This window comes from Bos grunniens, chromosome 10 (genome assembly GCF_055505025.1).
Source record: "Bos grunniens cultivar Pamir isolate PY7600 chromosome 10, Bosgru_T2T1.0, whole genome shotgun sequence".
Taxonomy (NCBI): domain Eukaryota; kingdom Metazoa; phylum Chordata; class Mammalia; order Artiodactyla; family Bovidae; genus Bos; species Bos grunniens.
The window spans coordinates 69,441,609-69,468,903 of record NC_141174.1 but is presented as its reverse complement, the minus strand read 5'-3'; the positions used below and the strand labels follow the sequence as shown (position 1 = coordinate 69,468,903).

The 27,295-nt window shown below is 36.8% G+C and overlaps 1 protein-coding gene across 2 annotated transcripts in view; it reads left to right on the top strand.

The window, feature by feature from the left end:
- Nucleotides 1-27,295, top strand: part of SPRED1 (sprouty related EVH1 domain containing 1) — a 120,801-nt gene that overhangs the window by 42,963 nt on the left and 50,543 nt on the right. The window contains exon 2 of one of the 2 annotated variants that reach the window (XM_086318978.1): nucleotides 16,758-16,932. In XM_086318978.1, coding sequence (XP_086175104.1) covers nucleotides 16,758-16,932 — 175 coding nt within the window. Of the gene's footprint in view, nucleotides 1-16,704; nucleotides 16,933-27,295 lie in introns of those variants that run through there. The other variant, XM_086318977.1, reaches the window with a different exon arrangement.

Below are 27,295 nucleotides of genomic sequence, written 5' to 3'. Positions count from 1 at the left end.
GTAATGTCTCTGCTTTTTAATATGCTGTCTAGGTTGGTCATAACTTTTCTTCCAAGGAACAAGCGTCTTTTAATTTCCTGGCTATAGTCACCATCCAGGGTGATTTTGGAGCCTCCCAAAATGAAGTCTGTCACTGTTTCCACTGTTTGCCCATCTATCTGCCATGAAGTGATGGGACCAGATGCCATGATCTTAATTTTCTGAATGTTGACCTTCACACCAACTCTTACACTTTCATCATGAGGCTCTTTAGTTCTTTACCTTCTGCCATAAGGGTGGTGTCATCTGTGTATCTGAAGTTATTGATATTTCTCCCTGCAATCTAGATTTCCAGCTTGTGCTTCATCCAGTCAGGCATTTTGCATGATGTACTTTGCATATAAGTTAAATAAGCAGGGTGGCAATATACAGCCTTGACATACTCCTTTCCCAATTTGGAACCAGTCTGTTGTTCTGTGTCTGGTTCTAACTGTTCTTGACCTGCTTCTTGACCTGCATACAGATTTCTCAGGAGGCTGGTAAGGTGGTCTGATATTCCCATCTCTTTAAGAATTTTCCACAGTTTGTTGTGATCCACACAGTCAAAGGCTTTGGCGTAGTCAATGAAGCAGAAGTAGATGTTTTTCTGGTATTCTCTTGCTTTTTCAATGACCCAGTGGATGTTGGCAATTTGATCTCTGGTTACTCTGCCTTTTCTAAATCCAAATTGAACATCTGGAAGTTCACAGTTCATGTACTATTGAAGCCTAGCTTGGAGAATTTTGAGCATTACTTTGCTAGCATGTGAGATGAGTGCAATTGTGCAGTAGTTTGAACATTCTTTGGCATTCCCTTTCTTTGGCATTGGAATGAAAAGCGACCTTTTCCAGTCCTGTGGCCACTGCTGAGTTTTCCAAATTTGCTGGCATATTGTGTACAGCACTTTCACAGCATCATATTTTAGGTTTTGAAATAGCCCACCTGAAATTCCATCACCTCCCTTAGCTTTGTTCATAGTGATGCTTCCTAAGGCCTACTTGACTTTGCATTCCATGATGTTTGGCTCTAGGTGAGTGATCACATCATCGTGGCTATCTGGGTCATGAAGATCTTTTTTGTATAGTTCTTCTGTGTATTCTTGCCTCCTCTTCTTAATATCTTCTGCTTCTGTTAGTTGTCAGTTGAATTTCCTAACTGACCTGTATAGACCTAACATACAACTACATAGCATACACATAAGGATATAATGTACTAATCTAAATCAGAAAAATGGAACAGCATTTCCTTTTTGCTTTAAATAAGAATTATCAACCACAGCTGACTCTCAAATATCAATTGAGTCCCTATTCACACTTTATCTGGTCGAAACATTTATAAAAGATACTAATCCAATGGTAGGCATCGGGAAAGACTTTCTGGAGAGTAATAAAAGAGCTATATAATGTATTATAATTTAGTGCTTGTCCATGTTCACCTGGGCATCCGTATCACCATATTCAGCAGGGCATACCGCTCTGCTAAACCTATGTCTGCTTTCAGAGGGTAGAAATAATTTTTCTCTTACCACCAAGGGACCCCCTCTTAAGCATATCTTTCCTTCCCAAAACCTTGTTCTAAGGTGTGAGAGTAGTCTGGAATCTTTTCTCCTGTCTCTCCACCTTCTGAGTTTGTATCTCCTCTCTTAGGACATGTCCAGTATGAGAATATCTGGTTTTCTTCAGGCAAGACCTTATTTGCTATCTACCCTTCTACAGAGCAGCTTCTTTAGTAAAATAAGCCAAGCATCTTTAGAAGAAATATATGCATATGAGATGATTTGTGGGATATTCTGCATAAATATGTGAAGAGAGCTGGGATTCCAGTCCTTATGTTTGAACAGGTGTCTGTGACTGAGGAGAACTATAAATTGTAAGTAAGTGGGAACAGAGCAAAGGTATTTCTTCTGTCAGGTTGATGGGAGGAGTATAGAGTACAGCAGGTTTTGACAGGGAGGGGAACAAGGCAATTAGATTAATCTGTGTTCCTTGGAAAAGTTGTCATTTTACTCTTAATGGCAAGTTCTAACTCCTGTTAGAGAGACAAATACTGTTTTGAGATCATAGCCCTTCAAGGCAGGGCGGGAGGTGGGGGGAGAGTGTGAGTGTGTGTGTGTGTGCACGTACATGTGTAAGAGTTTGGTAAATGTGTTTTTGAATGGGTTATATGTATACATGGTACAAAATTCAAAAAATATAAAAGGCTTTAATGGAAAGAAAACTACCCTTGTACCTCTCTTATTTCCCCTCACTAGAGAGACAGTTACTAGTTTTATTATGTAAAGTGAAAGTGAAGTTGCCCAGTCGTGTCTGACTCTTTGCGACCCCATGGACTGTAGCCTACCAGGCTCCTCCGTCCATGGGATTTTCCAGGCAAGGGTACTGGAGTGGGATGCCATTGCCTTCTCCAGGTGATCTTCCCAACCCAGGGATCGAACTTGGGTCTCCCACATTGCAGGCAGACACTCTACCGTCTGATCCACCAGGGAAGATTCTATTCATATATAAGTGTATGTGTGAATTTGTTTTCTGCCACAAATGGTGGTATACTAAATATACATATGTACCTTTAAAAAAATTTAATAGAACCTAGAGAGATCAGCTCACTTTGATAATATAAAGAGCTTGCTTATTTTTGTCATGGCTATTTGCATTGAATAGGTGTTCCATAATTTAATTTCCTATTGCCTCTTTTTAGATTGCTTTCATATTTTTTTTCTGTTAAAAGCAGTATTTTTCTTTAAACTTTGCTTATAAAGGTATAATTTCATACATGTAAAAAAGTGGGTAGAAGTAGCGTTTGCTGAATCATAAAGTATGTACATCTTAAGTTTTGATAGGTATTTCCAAATAACCTTACAAACAGGTCATACTTCTGTTCTACTCACTAACTTTTGTGTTAACATTTCTTGCTGCTAAGTCGCTTCAGTCGTGTCCGACTCTGTGCGACCCCATAGACGGGAGCCCAGTAGGCTCCTCTGTCCCTGGGATTCTCCAGGCAAGAATACTGGAGTCCCTCTCCAGTGAACTTATTTCTTGGTATCTGCCAATCCGATAAGTAAAAAAGGGCCTTTAATTTGCCCTCTTATTTCGAACAAAGTTAGGGGTTTTTAATATATGTATTTCATGGCACCTATATTTTTCTTCTGTAAATTTTGTTCATGAACTTTGCCTATTTTATTCTGGATTGTTGGTTTTTCTCTTACTGATTTTGAAGTTATTTTTAAGGAAATAGATACTGTGCTTTATTATCTGTTGTTTGTGTTAGACAGAATAATGTGTTGGTCCTCCCCTCACCCATAGCCCCCATACTTCAAAGATGTCCTCACTCTAATCCTTGGAACCTGTGAATGTGTTAGGACTTTGCAAATGTGATTAAGGTTATGAACTTTGATATGGGGTGATTATCCTGGATTATCTGGAAGGGTTTAGTCTAATCATACAAATCCTTAAAAGTAGAGAACCTTTCCTGTCTGTGGGACTGCAGTCAGAGAAAGATGTGATTTTAGAAGAAGAGTCAAAGAGAAAAATGTACCTGGCATTGAAGATTGAAGACCACAAATCAGGGCATGTGGATGACCTGTAGAATTTGGACATGATGAGGAAACCCATTCTCTTGCATGACTTCCTGAAAGGAATGCAGCAGTGCTGGCACCTTGATTGTAGCCTTGTGACGCCCTTTGGACTTCAGCTTATAGAAGTGCATACATTTGTGTTGTTTTCAGTCACTAAGTTTTGGGTAATTTGTTACAGCAGCAATAGAAGACTAATACATATTGTTTTACATTTTCTCCCTCAATTTGTTACCCTTTTTTCAAAAGTAAACTTTATGGTATTTTTACTGTGCAGGAATGTTTGTATAATTGAATTTATTTTTTTAATGGCCTCTGAATCTTAAGTCTTTTCTACTACAAGATTATTTTAAAATTTACCATATTTTATTCTAATGCTTTTATCTCATTATGAACTCTAGTATTAATGTTGGTTCCCTGCCTTCTACAATCTGATTTCTGACCACTAGTGAAAACTTTTATTTATAGTTCAGCTCTTCTGACATAAACAACTTCCAAAAATGAAATGATAGCATCAGTGCTGGTAATCAAGGAGTCAGAGGAATGGATAGTAGTCATGCCAGAAGGCAGGGATATACTAAGTGTTGGAGTTTTAAACTACTTTGGCAGGTTGATGATAACTGTTTAGCAGAACCTAGAATGGTTGATTTTAAAAGAATGTTTTGTGAATACCTCTATGTATATCCTTCAGATTTTAGTTTTATTTTTCATTCTTGTGGAAGGCTTCCCAGATTCTTATGACTAAATGTAAATGCTTCCGTTATGTAAGCAGTACATGGAAGATTTAGATAACTGATACTTACGTGTTTTTACTCAAAGAAAAAAGTTCTGATGCGGGCTGTCTCCTGGGTTTGTTATATAACACTACAGGACAAAACAAATTTAGACCATTTCAGAACACAGATAGTGGAACATCATAAAGTTAGTTTAATATATTAAGTCATTATAGAAGTAACATTTATTGAGCACCTAACTATGGACTTCACTGGTGGCTCAGACAGTAAAGTGTCTGTCTACAATGTGGGAGACCTGGGTTTGATCCCTGGGTCTGGAATATCCCCTGGAGAAGGAAATGGCAACCTACTCCAGTACGCTTGCCTGGAAAATCCCATGGCGGAGGAGCCTGATAGGCTACAGTCCACGGGGTTGCAAAGAGTCGAATAAGACTGAACGACTTCACTTCACTTCAACTATGAGCCAGGCACAGCGCTAACTAAGCATTTTGCACACATTTCCTCATTTAGTTCTCAAACCCTGCCATAGATGCAATTTACAGACCAGGAAAATGGAGGTACAGAAACTTAAGTGAATTTGTTCAAGATTATAACTTTTAAATGACACAACTGCCTTTGGAATTTAGGAAATCTGACTTGCTATTAAAACACAGTGTTACTAACTGCCATGTGGTTGCTTCAGATTGATGATTACTATGTAGGAAATTATAACTTATAGTTTTTAAAGTTGCCGATACAAAAGGAGTCTTTCAAGACCTTTGTCTTTTTAATGTGATTCCTTAATTTCCGTATCTGTAAAATGAAGAAATAACCCATCTCATTAAGGTTGATGTAGTAAAAGTTCTGCTAAAAACACAAGTCAGAGTATTCTACTCCTTTGCTTTTTTCACCCTGTGGTCTCTTCACTGTGATAGAGTACTAACTTTGTGCATGATGTGCAAGGCTTGATACGGTAAGGTCTGGTAAGTTAGTTCAGTTCAGTCTCTCAGTCGTGACCAACTCTTTGTGACCCCATAAACCACAGCATGCCAGGCCTCCCTGTCCATCACCAACTCCCGGAGTCCACCAAAACCCATGTCCATCAAGTTGGTGATGCCATCCAACCATCTCATCCTCTGTCGTCCCCTCCTCCTCCTGCTCTCAATCTTTCCCAGCATCAGGGTCTTTTCCAATGAGTCAGCTCTTATCAGGTGGCCAAAGTATTGGAGTTTCGGCTTCAATATCAGTCCTTCCAATCAACAACCAGGACTGATCTCCTTTAGAATGGACTGGTTGGATCTCCTTGCAGTCCAAGGGACTCTCAAGAGTCTTCTCCAACACCACAGTTCAAAAGCATCAGTTCTTCAGTGCTCAGCTTTCTTTATAGTCCAACTCTCACATCCATATATGACCACTGGAAAAACCATAGCCTTGACTAGATGGACCTTTGTTGGCAAAGTAATGTCTCTGCTTTTTAATATGCTGTCTAGGTTGGTCATCTTTCCTTTCAAGGAGTGAGCGTCTCTTAATTTCATGGCCGCAATCCCCATCTGCAGTGATGTTGAAGCCCAGAAAAATAAAGTCAGCCAGTGTTTCCACTGTTTGCCCATCTATTTCCCATGAAGTGATGGGACCAGACTCTCCTCGTTCACTTTCATCAAGAGGCTCTTTAGTTCTTCTTCACTTTCTGCCATAAGGGTGTTGTCATCTGTGTGTCTGATGTTATTGATATTTCTCTTGGCAACCTTGATTCCAGCTTGTGCTTCCTCCAGCCCAGCGTTTCTCATGATGTACTCTGCATAGAAGTTAAATAAGCAGGGTGACAATATACAGCCTTGACGTACTCCTTTTCCTATTTGGAACCAGTCTGTTGTTTCATGTCCAGTTCTAACTGTTGCTTCCTGACCTGCATACAGATTTCTCAGGCAGGTCAGAAGATGGTCTGGTATTCCGATCTCTTTCAGAACTTTCCACCGTTTATTGTGATCCACACAGTCAAAGGCTTTGGCATAGTCAATAAAGCATATATAGATGTTTTTCTGGAACTCTCTTGCTTTTTCCATGATCCAGCGGATGTTGGCAATTTGATCTCTGGTTCCTCTGCCTTTTCTAAAACCAGCTTGAACATCTGGAAGTTCACAGTTCACTTATTGCTAAAGCCTGGCTTGGAGAATTTTGAGCATTACTTTACTAGCGTGTGAGATGAGTGCAAATGTGCAGTAGTTTGAGCATTCTTTGGCATCATCTTTCTTTGGGATGGCATTTATTTTATTTCTTACCTTTCTTCTGCTTATGCATGCCATCCTCTTTTGAACTTAATATTGGTCCTTAAATATGACATTACTTGTGTCATGCTCCTCATGCCCTCCATGGTGTGCACTTTGCCTTTTTCTACCTGATGATACTGCTATTTCAAAATCCACATTGGATATGAAAATTAGTCATTTCTTACCATGTACTCCCATCTTTGGTAACATATCTTTGTCCGCTAACTTAGGAGTTTCTATAAGCAAAGAAGCATAACTTTAAATTGTGTTTATGTGTGAAACATATAAATAAATGCTCGCTGGATAAGTGAATAGATGAGTGAGTACTAATGTGGTTATCTTCTGAATATCATCTGCCTTTATATTTAGCTAAGAAAACAAGTTACTGACTACACTGTGAAGTGCTATATGATAAAATACTTCTATTAAATGCTTCCTTTTTCTCTTGTACCCAGTCTATGTAATAATATTTAATATTTGGATGATAATGTTTACTTAAAATATACTAGCATGTGAGATGAGTGCAGTTGTGCGGTAGTTTGAACATTCTTTGGCTTTCCCTTTCTTTGGGATTGGAATGAAAAGTGACCTTTTCTAGTCCTCTGGCCACTGCTGTTTTCCAAATTTGCTGGCATATTGCGTGCAGCACTTTCACAGCATCATCTTTTAGGATGATAGGTCCATAGTGGACTGGAATATGTTAGATGGATCCGTAGTGGACTGGAATACTGCCTTTCTTAGCTTCCCTTACAGGTGGGTGTGCGTTGTGACAGTGTGATATAAACTGATATGTCCATATAACTATGTTTATTAAGATACTTTATTATATAAAGTTCATTATAATAACTTCCTAGGTATTTTCTCTGCCCATAGTCTGTCTTTGCTACATTTTTTTCCTGCATTTTGAAGCTGTGTAAGTCTTTATTGAACACTCTCCTTCCTCCTTTGGTAGGAAGCTTCTTAGATCAGGGCGTAAATGATGTGTATTGGCAACATTATTGTAATAAGTGGTCAGTTTTTTTGGTGAAGGTATAATTGAAAACTGTTTAAAGTAATGTTAAATACATCAGTCAAGTTTTAAACAAATGTGCACTTAGAAGTTTTAAAGCATGAAAAGGTAGGAAGTTGGGTTAAGCTTATGGAAAGTTGGGATGGAGAAATTATCTGGAACAAATCCACACTAAACCAGGATGGCCCCTATATACAAAGAGAAACTAATGAAAATAGATTGCAGTTCACCAACCCTGTACAGCAGCTATGAAAACCTGGTAGCTGTTCGTAGTGGAAACAAGGTCATATATAGCTGAGAAACAAAAACCAATTTGGATTTAACTTCTGGATAGTGGAAAAGAATGTGTGCTCTAATTTAGTAAATAACAGGAATACTTGCTCTGCCAGACATGGGTGATTTTAGGGACTTTCTTACTGTCACAGAAAATAGAATATTCTGTTTGCTAAAATGACTTTAAAAAGAAAACAAAGTTTTATCTCTTAATTGGATGTAAAAAGCTTTAAAATAGGTATGTATGAGATCTTGCAAAAAGTTGCCAGCACAAATCATAAAGGAAAGAAATGTTTGACCATGGTAAGATAAAAATTTCATTCTTCAATGAACATTAAAAAATAAAAGAAGCCATAGTTTGGAAGAAGATATATGTAATTCACATAACTGGCAAATGATTAGTATATGTAATATGAAGCATTTATGCAAATCAACAGAAAAGGACAACCTAGTTGACAATTGGGATAATACAGAAGAAATGAAGAGGGGATAGTTGAGTGAATATATCATATAATCAGCTTGGTAATCAGAAAGCTAGAGGATTCTCCGAGGGAGAAAAGAAACTGAAAAAGATTATCTTGTGTATTAGACTATTGTTGTTTAGTCACCAAGTTGTGTTTGACTCTTTTGCCACCCCATGGACAGTTGCCCGCCAGGGTCTTCTGTCCATGGGATTTTCCAGGCAAGAATACTGGAATGGGTTGCCATTTCATTCTCCAGGAGATCTTCCTGAACCATGGATAGAACCTGTGTCTCTTGCATTGGCAGGTGGGTTCTTGGCAGGTGGGAGCCACCAGGGAGGCTGTTTTAGATTTAAAAATTCTTCTATAACTGTACTCTTTATTTGTTTTAAAAAATTGCCAAGTTGCATTTGAAAATTCAGTCATAATATGTATTTATTCACAAAATGTAGTAAAGTATAACTTAAGAATTATTCTGGATCATATATAATATGGTACTGTTATTTCAAAAGAAACTACATGGATCAATACAACTGAAGCAAAGTTTATCTTTGTGTTTGATCATCTTTTGCTCTATTGAAATAATAAATTCTAGATAATGAAGCTGATGACTGTTAAGAATTATAGATAATTATCTAATTAGAGATAGTTCAGAATACATCAACAGATCTTCTTGGCTTTTCTTCCAAAATAGAGCCCTGCCCCCCATCAGTCCATCCCTCTTTTGTCTGTTATCATTGTAGTTCAGTTCAACATTACCTCTCACTTAGACTTCTGCATTAATTGTGCAGTTCCCCTACTGTGAGTGAAGGATATATTTAATGTAGCTATTCAGATAAGATCAGAAATTAATGGTTGAGATACAGTTTAGATTTTGCATAAAATAAGGGAAACCAAGCAGTTTATTACAAGAGCATCTTCATTTCATTAGAATGAAAACTTGACTTGAAAAGTGGTTATTATGTAGTTCAGTACCAAAGGGACAAAAAGAGCTTTAGATTTTAGCCATTTTGGAAAATAATATTAAATGGTTGTTGTCATATTTGACTTTGTATTTATTTGTTTTTGAAACAGCAAGCTTTTAAAAATTGACGTATTTTGTTTGCTTTGGTTTTTTTTTGGTTTTTTGTTTGTTTATTTTTGTATTTTTTGCTAAGCCACGCGGCATGTGGGATCTTAGTTCCCCAACCAGGGATCAAACCAATGTGCCCTTTGGTACAAGTGTGGCATCTTAATTACTGGAGCACTAGGGGAGTTCCTAATTGACATGTGGTTGAGTTATAATATTATGTTAGTTTCAGATATACAGTGTAGTGTTTCAGAGTTTTTGTAGATTGTATTTCCTATAGATTATTACATGATAATATGTATAAGTCCCTGCACTATTCAGTATATCCTTGTTGCTTATCTGTTTTACATATAGTAGTTTGTATCTGTTAATCCTATACCCTAATTTGTCCTTCCCTCTCCCGTTTGATAACCACAAGTTTGTTTTCTGTATCTGTGAGTCTGCAGCACATGGCATTATTTTACTATTTTATGACTGAGTTATATTCTTTTTTATATATAATGTGTGTGTGTGTGTGTGTGTGTGTGTGTGCATGAACACTCAGTTGCTCAGTCGTGTCCTATTCCCGTGGACTGCCATCAGGCTTCTCTGTCTATGAAATTATCTAGGCAAGAATACTGGAGTGAGTTGCATTTCCTACTCCAGGGGGTCTTTCTGACCTCGGGATCAAATCTGTCACTTTTGTGTCTCCTGCACTGGCAGGCTGATTCTTTACCACTATGCCACCTGATTAGTGTTTGTATATAATATGTTAATATATGTTATATACACACACTATCTCTTCTTAATCTAGTCCTGTTGTTGATGGGCACACTTGGGTTGCTTCTGTGTCTTGGCTATTGTAAATACTGTTGCTGTGATCATTGGGGTACATGTATTTTTTCAAATTAGTGTATTCATTTTTTCCAGGTATATACCCAGGAATGGGTTATAAGGTAGTTTTTTTTTAGTTTTTTGAGGAACCTCCATACTAGTTTCTATAGTGGCTGCACCAGTTTAAATCCCTACCAGCAGTATACAAGGGTTCCTTTTCTCCACATCCTCTTCAACTTTTTAGATAAATCAGTGGGAACAAATGCTTTTCAACTGTTTTAAAGAAGATCCAGAATGAAATTCTGAGATTTTGACAATAAGAGTAGATTGTCAAGTAGCAGCTGTTGTCTCAGAGACTAACAGATTGCAAATATGATACCAGAGAGAGTAAAAATCCAACAAATGCTAGAATTTTAATTCCATGATGGAAAATACTATTTTTCTTTGTTTTCCACATTTACTAGAGTGGGCATCTATTGTTTACATGACCAGAAAAAAGAAAAACATTTATTGTTATTTTTAATAGGAGACTGATTTCGTTCCTTGCTCTTAAGTCCCATTTATCTAAGGAGTGGACTACAAACAGATTTTTATATGCTACAAGGCAGAGTATGATAAAGTTTGCAAGAGCTGCCACTAATGTCTTTGGGAGTGGTTGCGTATTTGAAACAAAAGAGTTAGTGATTTTATGTGGGAGAACAAGATGACATTTGATTAAAAGCACAGGTGAAAAGATTTAACTGTGGCACTCGGAAGGGTCTGTCAGCTCTCCCCCGCCCCAACATTTACTAAACAGCTTGAAAATTTTTGTGTTAAGTATTCTAGTCGTAGGTCTTAAACTTGAAAGCTGAATTGTTAAATTATAAGCTGATGTTTGTATATGAAATATACAAACTTATACAAATATACAAATGTACAAATTTATTTACATAAGCTTCCGGAGTACTTTAAAGTTTGAATGATCAACTTGGATTAATAAGGGAAACATTTATTTGGTTTGCTTGAAAACATGAGATTCAAAAAAAAGTTTATGTAAGTTATTAGCCAGCTTTAAAACCTCTTTGTTGTATTAAGGTGAACTATGAATCAGGCAACCTTATTTTTTCAGTAATGAAATCTTTATTTTATCTAACTTTCCTAGAAAGGGCAACACATCTCTTTTAGGTGGCACTCTGATAAAACAAAAACAAATTGGGAATAGTGAGGGGAATTATGTTAGGGATTCTTTTGTTTAAAACATATTCTTACACTTATAAGTAACATTCTAAAATTTTTACAGTATTTTGAGTAAAGCCAAGATATAGTTAAAAAGTGATTTTTTAATTTATTTAAATTACTTTTATCAGACTAGATCTGATAGAGTGTCTGATGGACTATGGAAAGAGGTTCGTGACGTTGTACAGGAAACGGGGATCAAGACCATCCCCAAGAAAAAAAAACGCAAAAAAGCAAAATGGCTGTCTGAGGAGGTCTTGGAAATAGCTGTGAAAAGAAGAGAAAAGGAGAAGAAAGTTTTACCCATTTGAATGCAGAGTTCCAGAGAATAGCAAGGAGAGATAAGAAAGCCTTCCTCAGCGATCAGTGCAAAGAAATAGAGGACAACAACAGAATGGGAAAGACTAGAGATCTCTTCAAGAAAATTAGAGATACCAAGGGAACATTTCATGCAAAGATGGACTCAGTAAAGGACAGAAATAGTATGGACCTGACAGAAGCAGAAGATATTAAGAAGTGGCAAGAATACACAGAAGAACTGTACAAAAAAGATCTGCATGACCCAGATATCCACAATGGTGTGATCACTGACCTAGAGCCAGACATCCTGGAATGTGAAGTCAAGTGGGCCTTAGAAAGCATCACTACGAACAAAGCTAGTGGAGGTGATAGAATTCCAGTTGAGCTATTTCAAATCATCTTTCAAAAAGAAAGATGATGCTGTGAAAGTGCTGCACTCCGTATGCCAGCAAATTTGGAAAACTCAGCAGTGGCCACAGGACTGGAAAAGGTCAGTTTTCATTCCAACCCCAAAGAAAGGCAATGCCAAAGAATGGTCAAACTACTGCACATTTGCACTCACCTCACACGCTAGTATAATAATGCTCAAAATTCTCCAAGCCAGGCTTCAGCAATATGTGAACCGTGAACTTCCAGATGTTCAAGCTGGTTTTAGAAAAGGCAGAGGACCAAAGATCAAGTTGCCAACATTCGCTGGATCATCGAAAAAGCAAGAGAATACCAGAAAAACATCTATTTCTGCTTTATTGACTATGCCAAAGCCTTTGACTGTGTGGATCACAATAAACTGTGGAAAATTCTGAAAGAGATGGGAACACCAGACCACCTGACCTGCCTCTTGAGAAATCTGTATGCAGGTCAGGAAGCAACAGTTAGAACTGGACTTGGAACAACAGACTGGTTCCAAATAGGAAAAGGAGTACGTCAAGGCTGTATATTGTCACCCTGCTTATTTAACTTCTGTGCAGAGTACATCATGAGAAACATAGGGCTGGAAGATGCACAAGCTGGAATCAAGATTGCTGGGAGAACTGTCAGTAACCTCAGATATGCAGATGACAACACCCTTATGGCAGAAAATGAAGAGGAGCTAAAGAGCCTGGAGAGTGAAAAAGTTGCCTTAAAGCTCAACATTCAGAAAACAGATCATGGCATCCGGTCCCATCACTTCATGGGAAATAGATGGGGAAACAGTGGCTGACTTAAGTTTTTGGGGCTCCAAAATCACTGCAGATGGTGACTGCAGCCATGAAATTAAAAGAAACTTACTCCTTGGAAGGAAAGATGACCAACCTAGACAGCATATTAAAAAGCAGAGACGTTACTTTGCCAACAAAGGTCCATCTAGTCAAGGCTATGGTTTTTCCAGTGGTCATGTATGGATGTGACAGTTGGACTATAAAGAAAGCTGAGCACTAAAGAATTGATGCTTTTGAACTGTGGTGTTGGAGAAGACTCCTGAGAGTCCCTTGGATTGCAAGGAGATCCAACCAGTCCATCCCAAAGGAGATCAGTCCTGGGTGTTCATTGGAAGGACTGATGTTGAAGGTGAAACTCCAATACTTTGGCCATGTGATGCAAAGAGCTGATTCATTGGAAAAGATTCTGATGCTGGGAAAGATTGAGGGCAGGAGGAGAAGGGGATGACAGAGAATGAGATGGTTGGATGGCATCACAGACTCAATGGACGTGGGTTTCGGTGGACTCCCAGAGTTGGTGATGGACAGGGAGGCCTGGCATGCTGCGGTTTGTGGGGTTGCAAAGAGTCAGACATGACTGAGTGACTGAATTATACGATAATTTTGGAGAAACTGAGAAATGAAAGGAAAATACTTAATTTTACCATCCTAAAATAACTGGCAGTGTTTTTATGTATTTTCTAATAATCTTACAGTTTTATATTTTTAAAATATAAAATATGCTAAGAAGCATTATACAGATTGTAAATGAGAATTAGTAATAATCACAGATGATAAAATAAGAGTCTGTGCTCTGAGGAGGATAACTGCTTCTGCACTCAAGTTAAAATGTACTCTGATCTTCTAAATTGGGTTATTTTACTCCTTAGATTTCTCCAGTCTTGCAGAATCTAGTATAAAATTCTCAGTTTCCAGTTTACTACATAATCAGGTGAGAAGAGTCAGGATCCTGTAGTGAAATAAACACTTAAATGATTATTGGGACCTTGAATTTTGGTTTTGATCAAAGTTCCACCTTGTGACTTTGTAACTTCACTGAACCTCAGATGTGCTGAGCTTTAAATGCATGAGTTCAATTCACAGATATATAATTTGAAGCAGATACGTCTAAGATAATGTGCTGTTTCTGGATATCCTTTGATTAAATTCTTGGTTAACCAAATAACCTTCATTTACTATTACTTCTATCCCGCCCAGCTTCTTGGGATGGTACTTGTTCCAGCTTAGCCCATGAGGAGGATTAGAATTAGATACCTAATTCAGTCTGGTCTTTATGTACCCATACCTCCTCTGGCCAATTCTCTGAATGGAAGATTTTTAACAGTTGAGCCCAGATAGGTAGGAATCAGAGCCTGTAAGTAACTGAATCATAAAAAGCTTAGAATGGTCATATGTAAATTTAAAGACTTTTAGAACTTCTTTGCAAAGAATTATTTTGACCCTAGTAATTAATAGAGAGTTATGTTTGAATTTGCAATTTTCCCCCCCAGCTCCTACCTGGCTTTGAATTACCAGTATGACAAATACTTCAATTTTAAAATCTTTGTTGTAGTACTAATAATAAACTTAAAACGATACACAGAGTTGCACACGACTGAATGACTAAGCACAATAATACATAAGTGTTTATTAGGTGTTAGGCTTTGTTTTAGTTTATTAAAGGTGGGTATTATAACTCTCTCAAGGACATATAGGTAAGATGCTGAGCTAGGATCCAACTTTATAATGAAGTTTGACTTTAGACTTCTTACTCGACCAACACCGTGCAACTTTAAAAGAATACAACTCTCTGACAGAAAACCACTTGTGTTATGAAATATGAAGAACTTCTAAAAATCAGTAATAAAAGGCAACATAATACAAAATAAGCGACTTAAAAAGAAGGCATACAAATGGCCAGCCAGCATATGAAAAAAAAGCACGACGTCACGCATTCATATACTTACTACAGTGAGTATGGTTTAAAAAGTTGAAAACACCAAATGCTGGCACAGATGTGGAGTAACTGAAACTATCATACGTTGTTGATAGGAATGTAACGGTCCAGTCACCTTGGAAAACAGTTTCTTATATAGTTAAATATACTCCCCTATGACTCATCAATTCCATTCCTAGGTAATTATTCAAGAGAAATGAAAACATCTACAAAAAAACATAAGAATGTTTATGAAAGCCTTATTCATAATAGCCAACACCTCGGAACATGAATTGTGATGCATATTTATTTATTCAGTGAGAGGACTGACTACTTAGTGTTGACAGAGAATGAAGCCCTCATGTGACAACACAATAAGTGAAGGAAGTCAGATAGGGAGGGTGCAAGTGGTGCTTCTGTTTGATTCCATACATAAGAAGGCCCAGAGCAGGCAAAACTAATGTGTATATTGGAAACCTTGTGTAGCAGTGGTTACCTTGGTTACCTATTTGATGGGCAGGAGGCCTCAGGGAATTTTCTGAAGTCATGAAAATGTTCTTTATCTTGATGTTGGTTGTGTAGATGTGTATGTTTGTCAGAATTTGTGAAATTTTATACTTAATATCAATATATGTGATTATATATAGAGTATACAGCTCAGTCAAATAAATGTCGATATATAAAATAGAAAAAAAACAAGGAGTGGGTCTCAGACCCAGAGTGCTCAGAGGCACTCTGACAACAGAAGAGACAACTGGCAAAGAACATTCAGAGATATTAAGTAGCACAGAATTATTATGTTGCACCTCAGTTGATAGTTGTAATAACCAAGACATGTGTAATTTTCAGTGTAATTTTCTAAGAAACTCAGTGTAATTTTCTAAGAAATTGGCAAGATATTTGACTTTTAGAAAGAATATAATGATTATTGTATTAGAAGTTTTAGAACTAAAATGCTTAGATGTCAGTTATCTAGAACATTACTATATGAAACATTTCTTAGATTTTATGTAAAAAATAGTTGTGGAATATTAGGAAGTAATTCTGAATGGAACTGGAATGTGGTGTACCTCAAGAATAGTTTGCCAAAAAGAGAGCATGAAAAGACCAATTTGCCTGATGGGTTAATAAAACATTTCTTTATATATGTTTGTGTGGTTTAGATTTCTAGTTGTTAGGGAAAAATTGAAAATGTACCTGAGCTAAGCATGTTTGTTTCAGCATTTTGTTTATAATATATTTCAGAAATGTTAGAAGCATAGAGGTGTCACAATTAAATGTGCTAGAATACAGCAGTATTTTGTCTGGTTGTATGCTAGGAGACGGACGTACATAGACAAGTTTGATGGTAGTCTCTGTAGTTTGTCTTTGCTACTGCCAAGTCGCTTCAGTCGTGTCCGACTCTGTGCGACCCCATAGACGGAAGCCCACCAGGCTCCCCCGTCCCTGGGATTCTCCAGGTTGCCATTTCTTTCTCCAGTGCAGGAAAGTGAAAAGGGAAAGGGAAGTTGCTCGGTCGTGTCCGACTCTTGGCGACCCCATGGACTGCAGCCTATCAGGCTCCTCCGTCCATGGGATTTTCCAGGCAAGAGTACTGGAGTGGGGTGCCATTGCCTTCTCCAAGTTTGTCTTTAGGATCCTTCATTACTTGTTCCATGGCAATCAAATTTGCTTGAACTACTCAAGTGGTGGAATAAGAGATCTGTAGTCTTTTATTGTGAGATTGATCTTCAAAATAAAAGTTAACCTCTAAGTTAGTTACTCTGGGTTTTGACCTTTTTCAATTAGATTACTTTCTCTGGACTGTCATGGAAGTAGTAAACACTTAGGTACCACACGTTAAGTGATGTGGTCTTTGGTTTCTCAAAGAAGACTGACATATTGGCTGGTTTTTTGTTTATGGAAAAGCTAATTTCTAATCTTTGCATCTATTTTAGTAATAGTTATGCACGAGTGCGAGCTGTGGTGATGACCCGGGATGACTCAAGTGGTGGATGGTTACCACTTGGAGGGAGTGGACTAAGCTGCGTCACTGTCTTCAAAGTCCCTCACCAGGAAGAGAATGGCTGTGCTGACTTTTTTATCCGTGGAGAGCGACTCAGGGACAAAATGGTAATGAATAATGCATCTTTTGCTATAATTTTAAGTTGTACAGAATGAATTTTCTGTAAAATTATGATTAGTATACTGTTATTTATGGCAATTGTTTTTGTCCTAGATTGATGATTGTTTCTGTAACTCTTTTAAAGACAGCACAGTATGCCTGTTTTCTTTGCATGTGGGACTGGTATTATTGTACACATGTTGAAGGGGAGCTGCTTTTCTGATTAGGTTTAATGCAAGAACATTCATGAATAGTCCCCCTAGTTTTAAACCAAGTGCACTTTCTCGCCTTCTCCCCACTGTTACTTAAATTGGAGATTGGCGCTATAGTCCCACAGGCCAAATCCAGGCCTGTCGTGTGTTTTTTACAGCCCATGAGTTAAGAATGGATTTTGCATGTTTAAATGACTGAAAAAAATCAGTAATGGTTTATGAACGTGAAATTCAAATTTCAGTGTCCATAAAAAAATGTGTTGGAACATAGCCAAGCTCATTTGTTAACGTTTTGTCTGTGGCTGCTTTCACACTGCAGTGATAGAGTTGAGTAGCTGTGGATATCTGGCCCCTACTCTAGACTCTTGTGTTCTCAGATTCATGCTCCCTTCATCCTCTATCAGCCGAGGCTCATCATGTGACTAGTAGGTGGCCATCCTAGGTTATAACTCTACTATCTTCTACACAGATAAGTGTTTCCTTACATTCATATGTTTTAAATTTTGAATCCAACCTTTGGTAATTTTAGGCATCTACTCTCTTAATTAGTGTAGAAAACTGTTTCTCCTTTATATCATTTATGAGCCGAAAAATAATCATATCTGAGAAGCTGAGAAATGTTAATGTCATTTCTGCATCAAGCAGAACTTAGAAAATGAGAATAAAGTTCTCAAAATTTCCAAGGCTCTTGAAAATAGCTAGAATTCCCTTTAACTATTAATATGTATTTGTAGACTGCTTTGTGAGCTCATTCAGCATCTATAATATTATTTCTATTGAAAATGTGTTTTAAGTTTTGAATAATATTCATATATAAATATTTTGAATGAACCTACTTTTAATTTTGATTCTTGGTTTCTGCATATTTTTTACTCCTGAATTATTTCAGTAATTTAAAAGGTTAGCTAACTTGTCTGTGCTCCAGTTTCTGTCTCAGTTAAATCTGATTTAATGACTTCTCTAAATCATCTTGAAAGACTTTTAACTCTTAATTTTTTACAAATTTAGGATTCCCTTCTGACGATGTATCTCAGTTAATCAGAATGTGGTTTTAGGCTTATACGAAACCCCAGTTGAAGTCAGAAGTATGTATAATAAAGTTAACATGTCATCTCTAAAAGTGTAAATGTTTAAATGTGGTTCTGACCTTGGATAACACACTGCCCAGCATATACTGATGCTTATTTAAAATATAGCCTGTAGACTTCTAAGAAAGAGCCCATGGTGACCTGTACTTACATGTAATGCTTTTTGTCCAAGCTATTGATGACTGGGAAGTGTTGGAGAAGTTGTAGGTTTTAGAAACTGAGTAAAACAGTCACAGTCTAAGTGGTTAAAGAACCCACCTGCCAGTGCAGGAGATGTAAGAGATGTGGGTTCGATTCCTGGGTCAGAAAGATCCTCTGGACGAGGGCATGGCAACCCACTCCAGTATTCTTGTCTGGAGAACCCCATGGAGAGAGGAACCTGATGGGCACCAGTTCATAGGGTAGTGAAGTCAGACACGACTAAAGTGACTTAGTACACAGCACACAAAGGCATTTCTTAATAGTAGAGATGGAAAAAGAGAAGAAAGATATCAAAGGTGGAGAAAGAATTAGAGAAAAACATCTTGCCGAGAAAGCATAAGAACATGGAATGATGACCTAGATATGAAATAGAGAAAGAAAAAAATCAAAATGAAACAGAACCCAGTCAGCCCTACATATCCATAGGTTTCACATCTGTGGATTCAAACAACCACAGATGGAAAATATTTGGAAAAAGATTCCAAAAAGTGAAACCTAAATTTGCCTTGTGCTGCCAACTATTTACATAGCATTTACTTTATATTTGGTATTATCAATAATTTGGAGAATCATTTAAAATATATGGGAGAGGGGATGCATATGGTTATATGCAAATTCAATGCCATTATGTGAAAGAACTTCAGCATCTGCAGATTTTGGTGTCAGCAGGGGCCAAACAGACAAGGCAGATACTGGAACCAGTCCCCTATAGATACCAAGGGACTACTGTATTGGCCATATTAATGAATGTGGACAGTTTACTTGAAGGTAATTAAATAAGGAACCAAATTTGCATCACTAGGAGTGAAGGCTAGTCAGAGAATAAGCTCAGATTGATGTTTCAGGTGGTTGCTCAGAGTGTGATTTTTGACATAAAGCTTAGTGAGAATAAGCCTGGGATTTGGACATAATCCAAACTTACTTTCTGTGATGAGACATAAAAAAGTGCCTTTAACATAATCCTAAGGTGTAAAATAATAAACTAACAAGAAAATAGGTCCTTTTGATGGAAACACTGACCTAGGAATCATAACTGTTGTTTCAGTTAGCCGTTTCTCCTTGAGAAAGCTTACTGTTTGTGAAATAGGAAGGATAAATGTATCTCTGTAGGATTGCCTTATTTCTGTAGGGAATAGCTGTAATAAAGCATTTGAATTGTATGCTCAAATTGTATGATCAAAGGCAGAGCAATAATACATGGCTATAAATTGAAGATAGCAGTTTTGTGAAGTCTCAAGACAAATGGGAAGTGACACTGATATAAACATTAATTGGCCCCCTCTGCTGCATAATACACTTCTAAGATACTTCTGAAGCAGTTATAGAATTAAAATATGTATTCGTTTTCACTGCATTTTGAGGTCATTAATGTCCATTTCTATAGATATTTTTACCGATTGGTTTTAATTTAATCCATTTTTCTGGGTTCTAGTAATATAAAAAAGATGTTCACTGTGATGGTTGAATCCATAAGTTTGCAAAGTCTTCCCAAGTTAATGATAGTTTTCTTTAAAATCCTTCTTGATGATAAACTGCATTTTAATACTGTTCCTGTGTAATAATCATTTAAAAAATACTGCTAAAAAAACTCTGTTCTCTGTTCATTTTGTCTGTTGGTGACATCTTAGAATCTTCTACCTTGGATGAATTCTAGAAATAAAGTAAGATACCTGCCCCTCATACCTCAGGAAAAAACTTAGGCCCTTTAAGAAAGAATAGGTAATTATTAATGAGGTGCCTATAGCCACTGGCATAGCTAATAAATACTAGATATTTTAAAGAGGGCTTATAATAGTCAAAATACTGGTAATAGTGGTGAAGATGAAAGATAACTTTTCTGAAGAGTGAAAGAAGTATTTGGTAGAAAGTTTTTCCAGTCTTAGGTTTACAGTACTTGTTTTAAAAATGTCCTATTATGCTTCCCAGAGGCTTATATTTCACTCTTTTTTGTTTGTTTATTTTGTTTTAATAAGAAAAGGAGCACAAATCGAGAAAGCTGATGAGGACTTTTTCAGAAAGGTGACATTTTGTATAATTGGCTTGGTACTCATTCATTCATTTATTCAGAGTGAACTGAAATTATTTCCTATGATGCTTGCCTATAACTTGCTTGTTTTTGTGAGTTTATTTCCAAGTTGACCTTTTGATGATCTACATTAGAGCTTCCCAAGCTGTATGCCATGAATAGATATAAGTGGCAGGAGCTGCCCAGGCTGGTTACCTCTTAACCACGAGGTTCCTCCTCTTTCCTGATTGCCTTATAATTGTTGTTCTTCTGAGTACGCCTGATGAAGAAGTTGGAAAGCACTGCTTTATGTAATTGGCTTTCATACTTTGTTGATAATTCAGAGAAATTTTTAAAAACACTAGGCTTTGGTGGTGTAGCCCAAGATAATGAAAGTACTATCTTTCTCCCAGACACTTGGAGATAGATATATAGAGTGGTCTCTGACAAGCATATATTCTCAGAACCCTTTTCTTGATATGTATGAGTTGTATCCTGTGTTTGCTTCTAAATCTTTATAGCTTTAATTTCTCCCTTAAATGCCAACTAAAACTTAACTGTTAATTTGTACAGATAATCTTTACTATAGAGCTTTAGATTCCCCATGATAGAAACTCTCTTTTGTATTCATTTTTATATAGTTGCTCTTCTCTATTAGTGTGACATTTTTATTTTATAGGCTGACATTTTATCAACTTACAATATATATAGGTTAAATTGTTTGACTGTTTTTAGTTGAATTTTATATGATTAGAAAATCTAAAACATTAAATTATAGCACATTTTAAAGTCTTTATAAGTACCTGAATAAACTTTCAGTAATATCAAAATTTTGCTAAAACATTGCCTTCTAAACAAAGTTTTAAATAACTTTGGGGATCTAAATTAGCAATTCTTAAGCTTTTGTAGTAGGACAATAAAATACTATATATTCACTAATTAATGTTATTGTGCTTTTTAAAACATACTGTGCCAAGAGATGACAAAAGTGAAGTAGGCTATGTAGAAAGATACAATCAGACTCTACAACCCCTGGGTTACTTAATATGTTCTGTGGAAAATGGAAGAATTCACGGTGCAGTGTTAAAGTAAATTAGAAGATAGCTATCATTATAAACTTAGAATTTATAAGAAATTTTTCTTCCTTGAAGAAAGAAAAAATAGGAAAGATCAAGTTTAGAAAGTTGCCAAGGAGATTAAGTAATTTTTTTGATTAATAATTAGGTTGTGGATAAAAAGTGGTTTATAAAAATTAAAATGCCTATGAAATGTGGCACTAGTGGTAAAGAACCTGCCTGCTAATGCAGGAGATGTAAGAGACGCCAGGGTCGGGAAGATCCCCTGGTGAAGGGAATGGCAACTCACTCCAGTATTCTTGACTGGAGAATCCCATGGACAGAGAAGTCCCGTGGGTAGACTGCAGTCCATAGGGTCGCAAAGAGTTGGATACAACTGAAGTGATTTAACACATAACACACACACGTGAGATAACAGTTATATTATTTAAAATGGTACATTTAAAAATATTTTGTTCTTGTTGCACTGGGTCTTTGTTACTGTGCATGGGCTTTCTCCAGTTGGAAGGAGCAGGGGCTACTCTTTAATTATCATATGCAGGCTTATCATTGCGATGGCCTCTCTTGTTGCAGAGTGTGGGCTCAAGGGTTTGCGGCTCACAGGCTGTAGAACTCAGGCTCAATAGTTGTGGTGCATGGGCCTAGTTGCCCCGCAGCATATGGAATCTTTCTCAACCAGGGATCAAACCAGTATCCCCTGCATTGGCAGGCAGATTCTTAACCACTGGACTACCAGGGAAGTCCAAAACTTTCGAACTTTTTAAAAATGGAATTTCTTACAGTTACTAGAGCTTAAAGCAAAATTAGAGTATTTGTTTTTTAGAAAAAGAGTAAAGTGATTATAACATAGCAGTAGCTTTATTAAAAATGAGACTCATTTTCCTTACCACCATGGAAAGCCCCAAAAGAACAGGGAAACATCTTTGTACCTTGGATTGAACTTTATAAAAGTACAGAATAACAGTTTACTACTTAGCTTTTTCCACTGTGCCAACTGTGAATTTTTCCATTGTGAAACTTCAGTCCTTCACAGTACTCTTCTCCCTCTAAAAATCAATTCCATTAATTAGCTCTCCCCTTAGGAACTCAGCAGCTCTCTCTCAAAAGAGACTGGTTCTCCTGTTCACCATAGTACTAGAGAGTTAGGGAAATGAGTTGGCTGGGCGTAGAGGTAGTGTCAGCATTTTGTTCCTTATTCTCCTCACAGAAAGTTCTATATAACCCACACACTTAAATTTTTTATTGATACTCTCTGTACCATTCAGAACACCATCCTTTAGCTTTTATTTTCATCTACTGATCTTAGAAATTCCCTCTCAATGCCAGCTTTTCCACATTGGACCCTCAACATCATTTCTTGGCTACTTTACTTTTCTTCTGGTCTTCATTTTATCAGGTTACTCTTCTGGATCTGCTTGTTACCAGAATTTTGTGGTTTCATGTCATTTCTGTTTTATTTCCCACCCCTTTCTGTACAGTTTCATGCTTACTGTATTATCTGTGTGTCCCATTTCACTAGATTTCTTCTGACTTTAGTATCTTTTATTTCTTTTTTAATCCAATGTGAATTTTCCTTGTAAATCATTTAAACCACCCATTTATACACATTTCAGTGGACAATATGTTGCTGAGTTTTAATCTTACCTTACACTAAAGGAATATCACTGAATCCACGTTACTAAAAGGGAAAGTTCAGTATTTAAAGATGAGTCTTTCATGTAATAGCTATATATTGAGCATCTATTTGCTAGATATCACTGTTCTAGGCACTGGGGATATGTAAATGAATGAAGACAGAAACCTCAGTTCAGAAAAGGCTTCTAATATTTTTTCAAAGCACAGTTTTACCTCTTTCTAACTTTTATATTGCTTACAATACTGAACTTTCTAAAGCTTGTGTCTGATAATTCCTTTAGTAGTTCCCCTCAGTTTCCTAGAGACAATTTCATCTCCTTAATTTCACCACAATAAACTTGTACAATCTGACCCTTACATCTTTGAATCTATCTGCTTGTTTCCCAAAGGCAACATTTCTGCGATATTGCCTTACTGAATTACTCATAGTTCACTAAAAGCATACATTGAACTTGGGGAAAATGTTATCCCCTTTTTTCCATTAACTAAATAACTATGAAAGATAGCATATTGCAGGTTTTATCTGGAATGGAGAATGTGGACATCCATCTTGCTGCTGCTAAGTCGCCTCAGTCGTGTCCGACTCTGTGTGACCCCATAGACGGCAGCCCACCAGGCTCCTGTGTCCCTGGGATTCTCCAGGCAAGAACACTGGAGTAGGTTGCCATTTCCTTCTCCAGTGCATGCATCCACGCTAAGTCGCTTCAGTCATGTCCGACTCTGTGTGACCCTGTGGATAGCAGCCCACCAGGCTCCTCTGTCCACAGGATTCTCTAGGCAGGAATACTGGAGTGGGTTGCCATTTCCTTCTCCCTCCATCTTGCTAGTCTTGAGGAAATAATAATGTCAGGAACAATTTCTGTAGTATTGTCACAGGTGAATCACAGACGGACAAATAGGAAATTTGAGTTGGAGGAAGCTCCTTGGGCAGACCAGTTTTGCTGTGAAGGGTTGTGATAGAAAGAAATGCTAATGATGGCATTCATTTAGTTTATTTTTTATTTTTTTTAAATTTAAATTTATTTATTTTAATTGGAGGCTAATTACTTTACAATATTGTATTGGTTTTGCCATACATCAACATGAATACGCCACGGATGTACACGTGTTCCCCATCCTGAACCCTCCTCCCACCTCCCTCCCCGTAGAATAACCTGTTCATTTTAGGGTCAGTCCGTTGGAAAAGATAATAAATTGTATGGCTAATTTTTTGTACAATGATGAATTTTGTGAGCTCACAGCAGTTTGATAATAGTTCATTCTTGAGTATTATCGATATTCTTTGAAGAGGAAGAAATATGCCTGCTGTATTTCTGTTCTCTTTCTTTGGGAGCAAAAAATTAGTACACACTGTATGGTTTCCTGAAAATTTTAAGTTTTAGAATATTCTCATATTACCTTCCTGGTTGCTTTTATTTCCTCTTTTTTAGAAAACATCAGCTTAGCACTTCAGCACTCTCTTTACAGATGACACTATACTTCCTCTTAATTTTTTTCAATTTTTTTTCATATTTTATTTTTTAAATTATGAAAGTATGATAACACATTTAACAGAAACTTGGAAAATACAGAACACAGTTATTAAAGCATACAATTCTACTATATACTACAATTCTTTTTTTAAGTAGATAAAATATGATTTTCTGTTGAAGTTTCAATATCAAACTCTCAAAAGTTAGCAGAGTGAATAGAAAAGTAGAAGGATATAGTAGACCTAAAAAACACTATGAACCAATGCAACATAATTAAGATTTATAAAATATTCATTTAATAGGATGCAAATTCTATTCAAGTTCCCAAAGCAGAAGACATTGGAACATATCCAGGGATGTAAAACAAGGTTTAAAAGATTTCATGGTCCAGAGATCATACAGAGTCTATTCTCTTATCACTGTGCAATTATGTTAGAAAATCAGTATTAAAAGGTATTTGAAAATAACCTGCATATTGTTGTTGTTCAGTCGTTCAGTCATGTTTGATTCTTTGCAGTCCCATGGACTGCAGCACACCAGGCATCCCTGTCCTTCATTGTCTCCTGGAGTTTGCTCAAACTCAAGTCAATTGAATCAGTGATGACTTTTTTTTTTTTCATTTACTTCCTATATTACTTGTTTTGAATTAACATCATTTCACTCTTTAGTTATTGATTTATATTGGTTGATTTAGTTAGTGAGGTTCATGATTATCTTGGCTTCATCTTTTCCTTTTATACCTGATTGTAATATATTTCACATTCTTTCCATTACATTCTCATTGCCATTAAGCTATTATAATGGCTAACGTGTATATATGAATGTGCACCCAGTTGTGTCCGACAATCATTTTGTGTAGTCAGTGTTTTTCAGTTGTGTTGATAGGTGCATAGTGGTAGCTCATTGTAGTTTTAATTTGCATTTCCATAATGGTTAGAGTTGAATATCTTTCTGTTTAGTTATTTGTATCTTCTTTGATGAAATATCTCTTTGTGTTCTTTTCCTGTTTTCTCATTGGATTGTTTGTTTTTTTGCTGCTGTGTTTCAAAAGTTTCTCTTTTTATTTTCCAGATACTAGTCCTTTATCAGGATATATGACTGCAAATATTTTCTCCCAATCTATAGATTGTCTTTTTAACCTTCATGGAATATTTTATAGAGCAAAGTTTAAATTGATGAAGTTCAGTCTATCTGTTTTTCCTTTCATGGATTTTGATTTTGGAATCACATTAGAGAATGCATTTCCTTACCCGGGGTCCCTGAAGATTTATACTATTTTAAGTTTTAAAATTTTACATTTCATATTTAAGGCTGTAGTCCATTTTAAGTAATTTTTTTATATATGATGATTAAGTCAGTTTTCATTTCTTTTGCCTATGAATGCCCAGCTGTTTTCTAGGACCACTGCTTGTTCATCTGTTAAATTACTTTTGTGCTCTTTCACTATGAAGAACTACAAGACCTTCTAGAGCTAACACCAAAAAAAAAAAAGATGTCTTTTCTATCATTGGGGACTGGAATGCAAAATTAGGAACTCAAGAGAAATCTGGAATAACCATTAAGTTTGTCCTTGGAGTACAAAATGGAGCAGGGCAAAGGCTTACAGTTTTGCCAAGAGAATGCACTAGTTAGAGCAAACACCCTTTTCCAACAACACAAGAGAAGACTCTATACGTGGACATCACCAGATGGTCAGTACCAAAATCAGATTGATTATATTCTTTGCAGCTGTAGATGGAGAAGCTCTAATCAGTCAGCAAAAGCAAGACCGGGAGTTGACTATGGTTCAGATCATGAATTCCTTGTTGCAAAATTCAGGCTTAAATTGAAGAAAGTAGGGAAAACTGCTAGATCATTCAGATATGACCTAAGTCAAATCCTTTATGATTATACAGTGGAAGTGACAAATAGATTCAAAGCATTAGATCTGATAGACAGAGTTCCTGAAGAACTATGGACAGAGGTTCGTAACACTGTACAGGAGGTGGTGATCAAAACCATCTCCAAGAAAAAGAAATGCATCATGGCAAAATGGTTATCTGAGGAGGCTTTACAAATAGCTATGGAAAGAAGAGAAGTGAAAGGCAAAGGATAAAAGGAAAGATACATCCGTCTGAATGCAGAGTTCCAAAGAATAGCAAGGAGAGATGAGAAAGCCTTCCTAAATGATCATTGTGAAGAAAGAAGGAAATAATAGGATGGGAAAGACTAGAGATCTCTTCAAGAGAATTAGAGATACCAAGGGAACATTTCATGCAAAGTGGGAACAATAAAGGATAGAAATGGTATGAACCTAACAGAAGCAGAAAATATTAAGAAGAGGTGGCAAGAATACACAGAAGAACTGTACAAAAAAGATCTTCATGACCCAGATAACCATGATGGTGTGATCACTCACCTAGAACCAGACATCCTGGAGTGCGAAGTCAAGTGGGTCTTAGGAAGCGTCACTAAGTACAAAGCTAGTGGAGGTGATGAAATTCCAGGTAAGCTATTTCAAATCCTAAAAGATGATACTGTGGAGGTGCTGCAGTGAATATGCCAGCAGATTTGGAATATTCAGCAGTGGCCACAGGACTGGAAAAGGTCAGTTTTAATTCCAGTCTCAAAGAAAGGCAATGCCAAAGAATGCTCAAACTGTCACACAGCTGCACTCATCTCACATGCTAGCAAAATAATGCT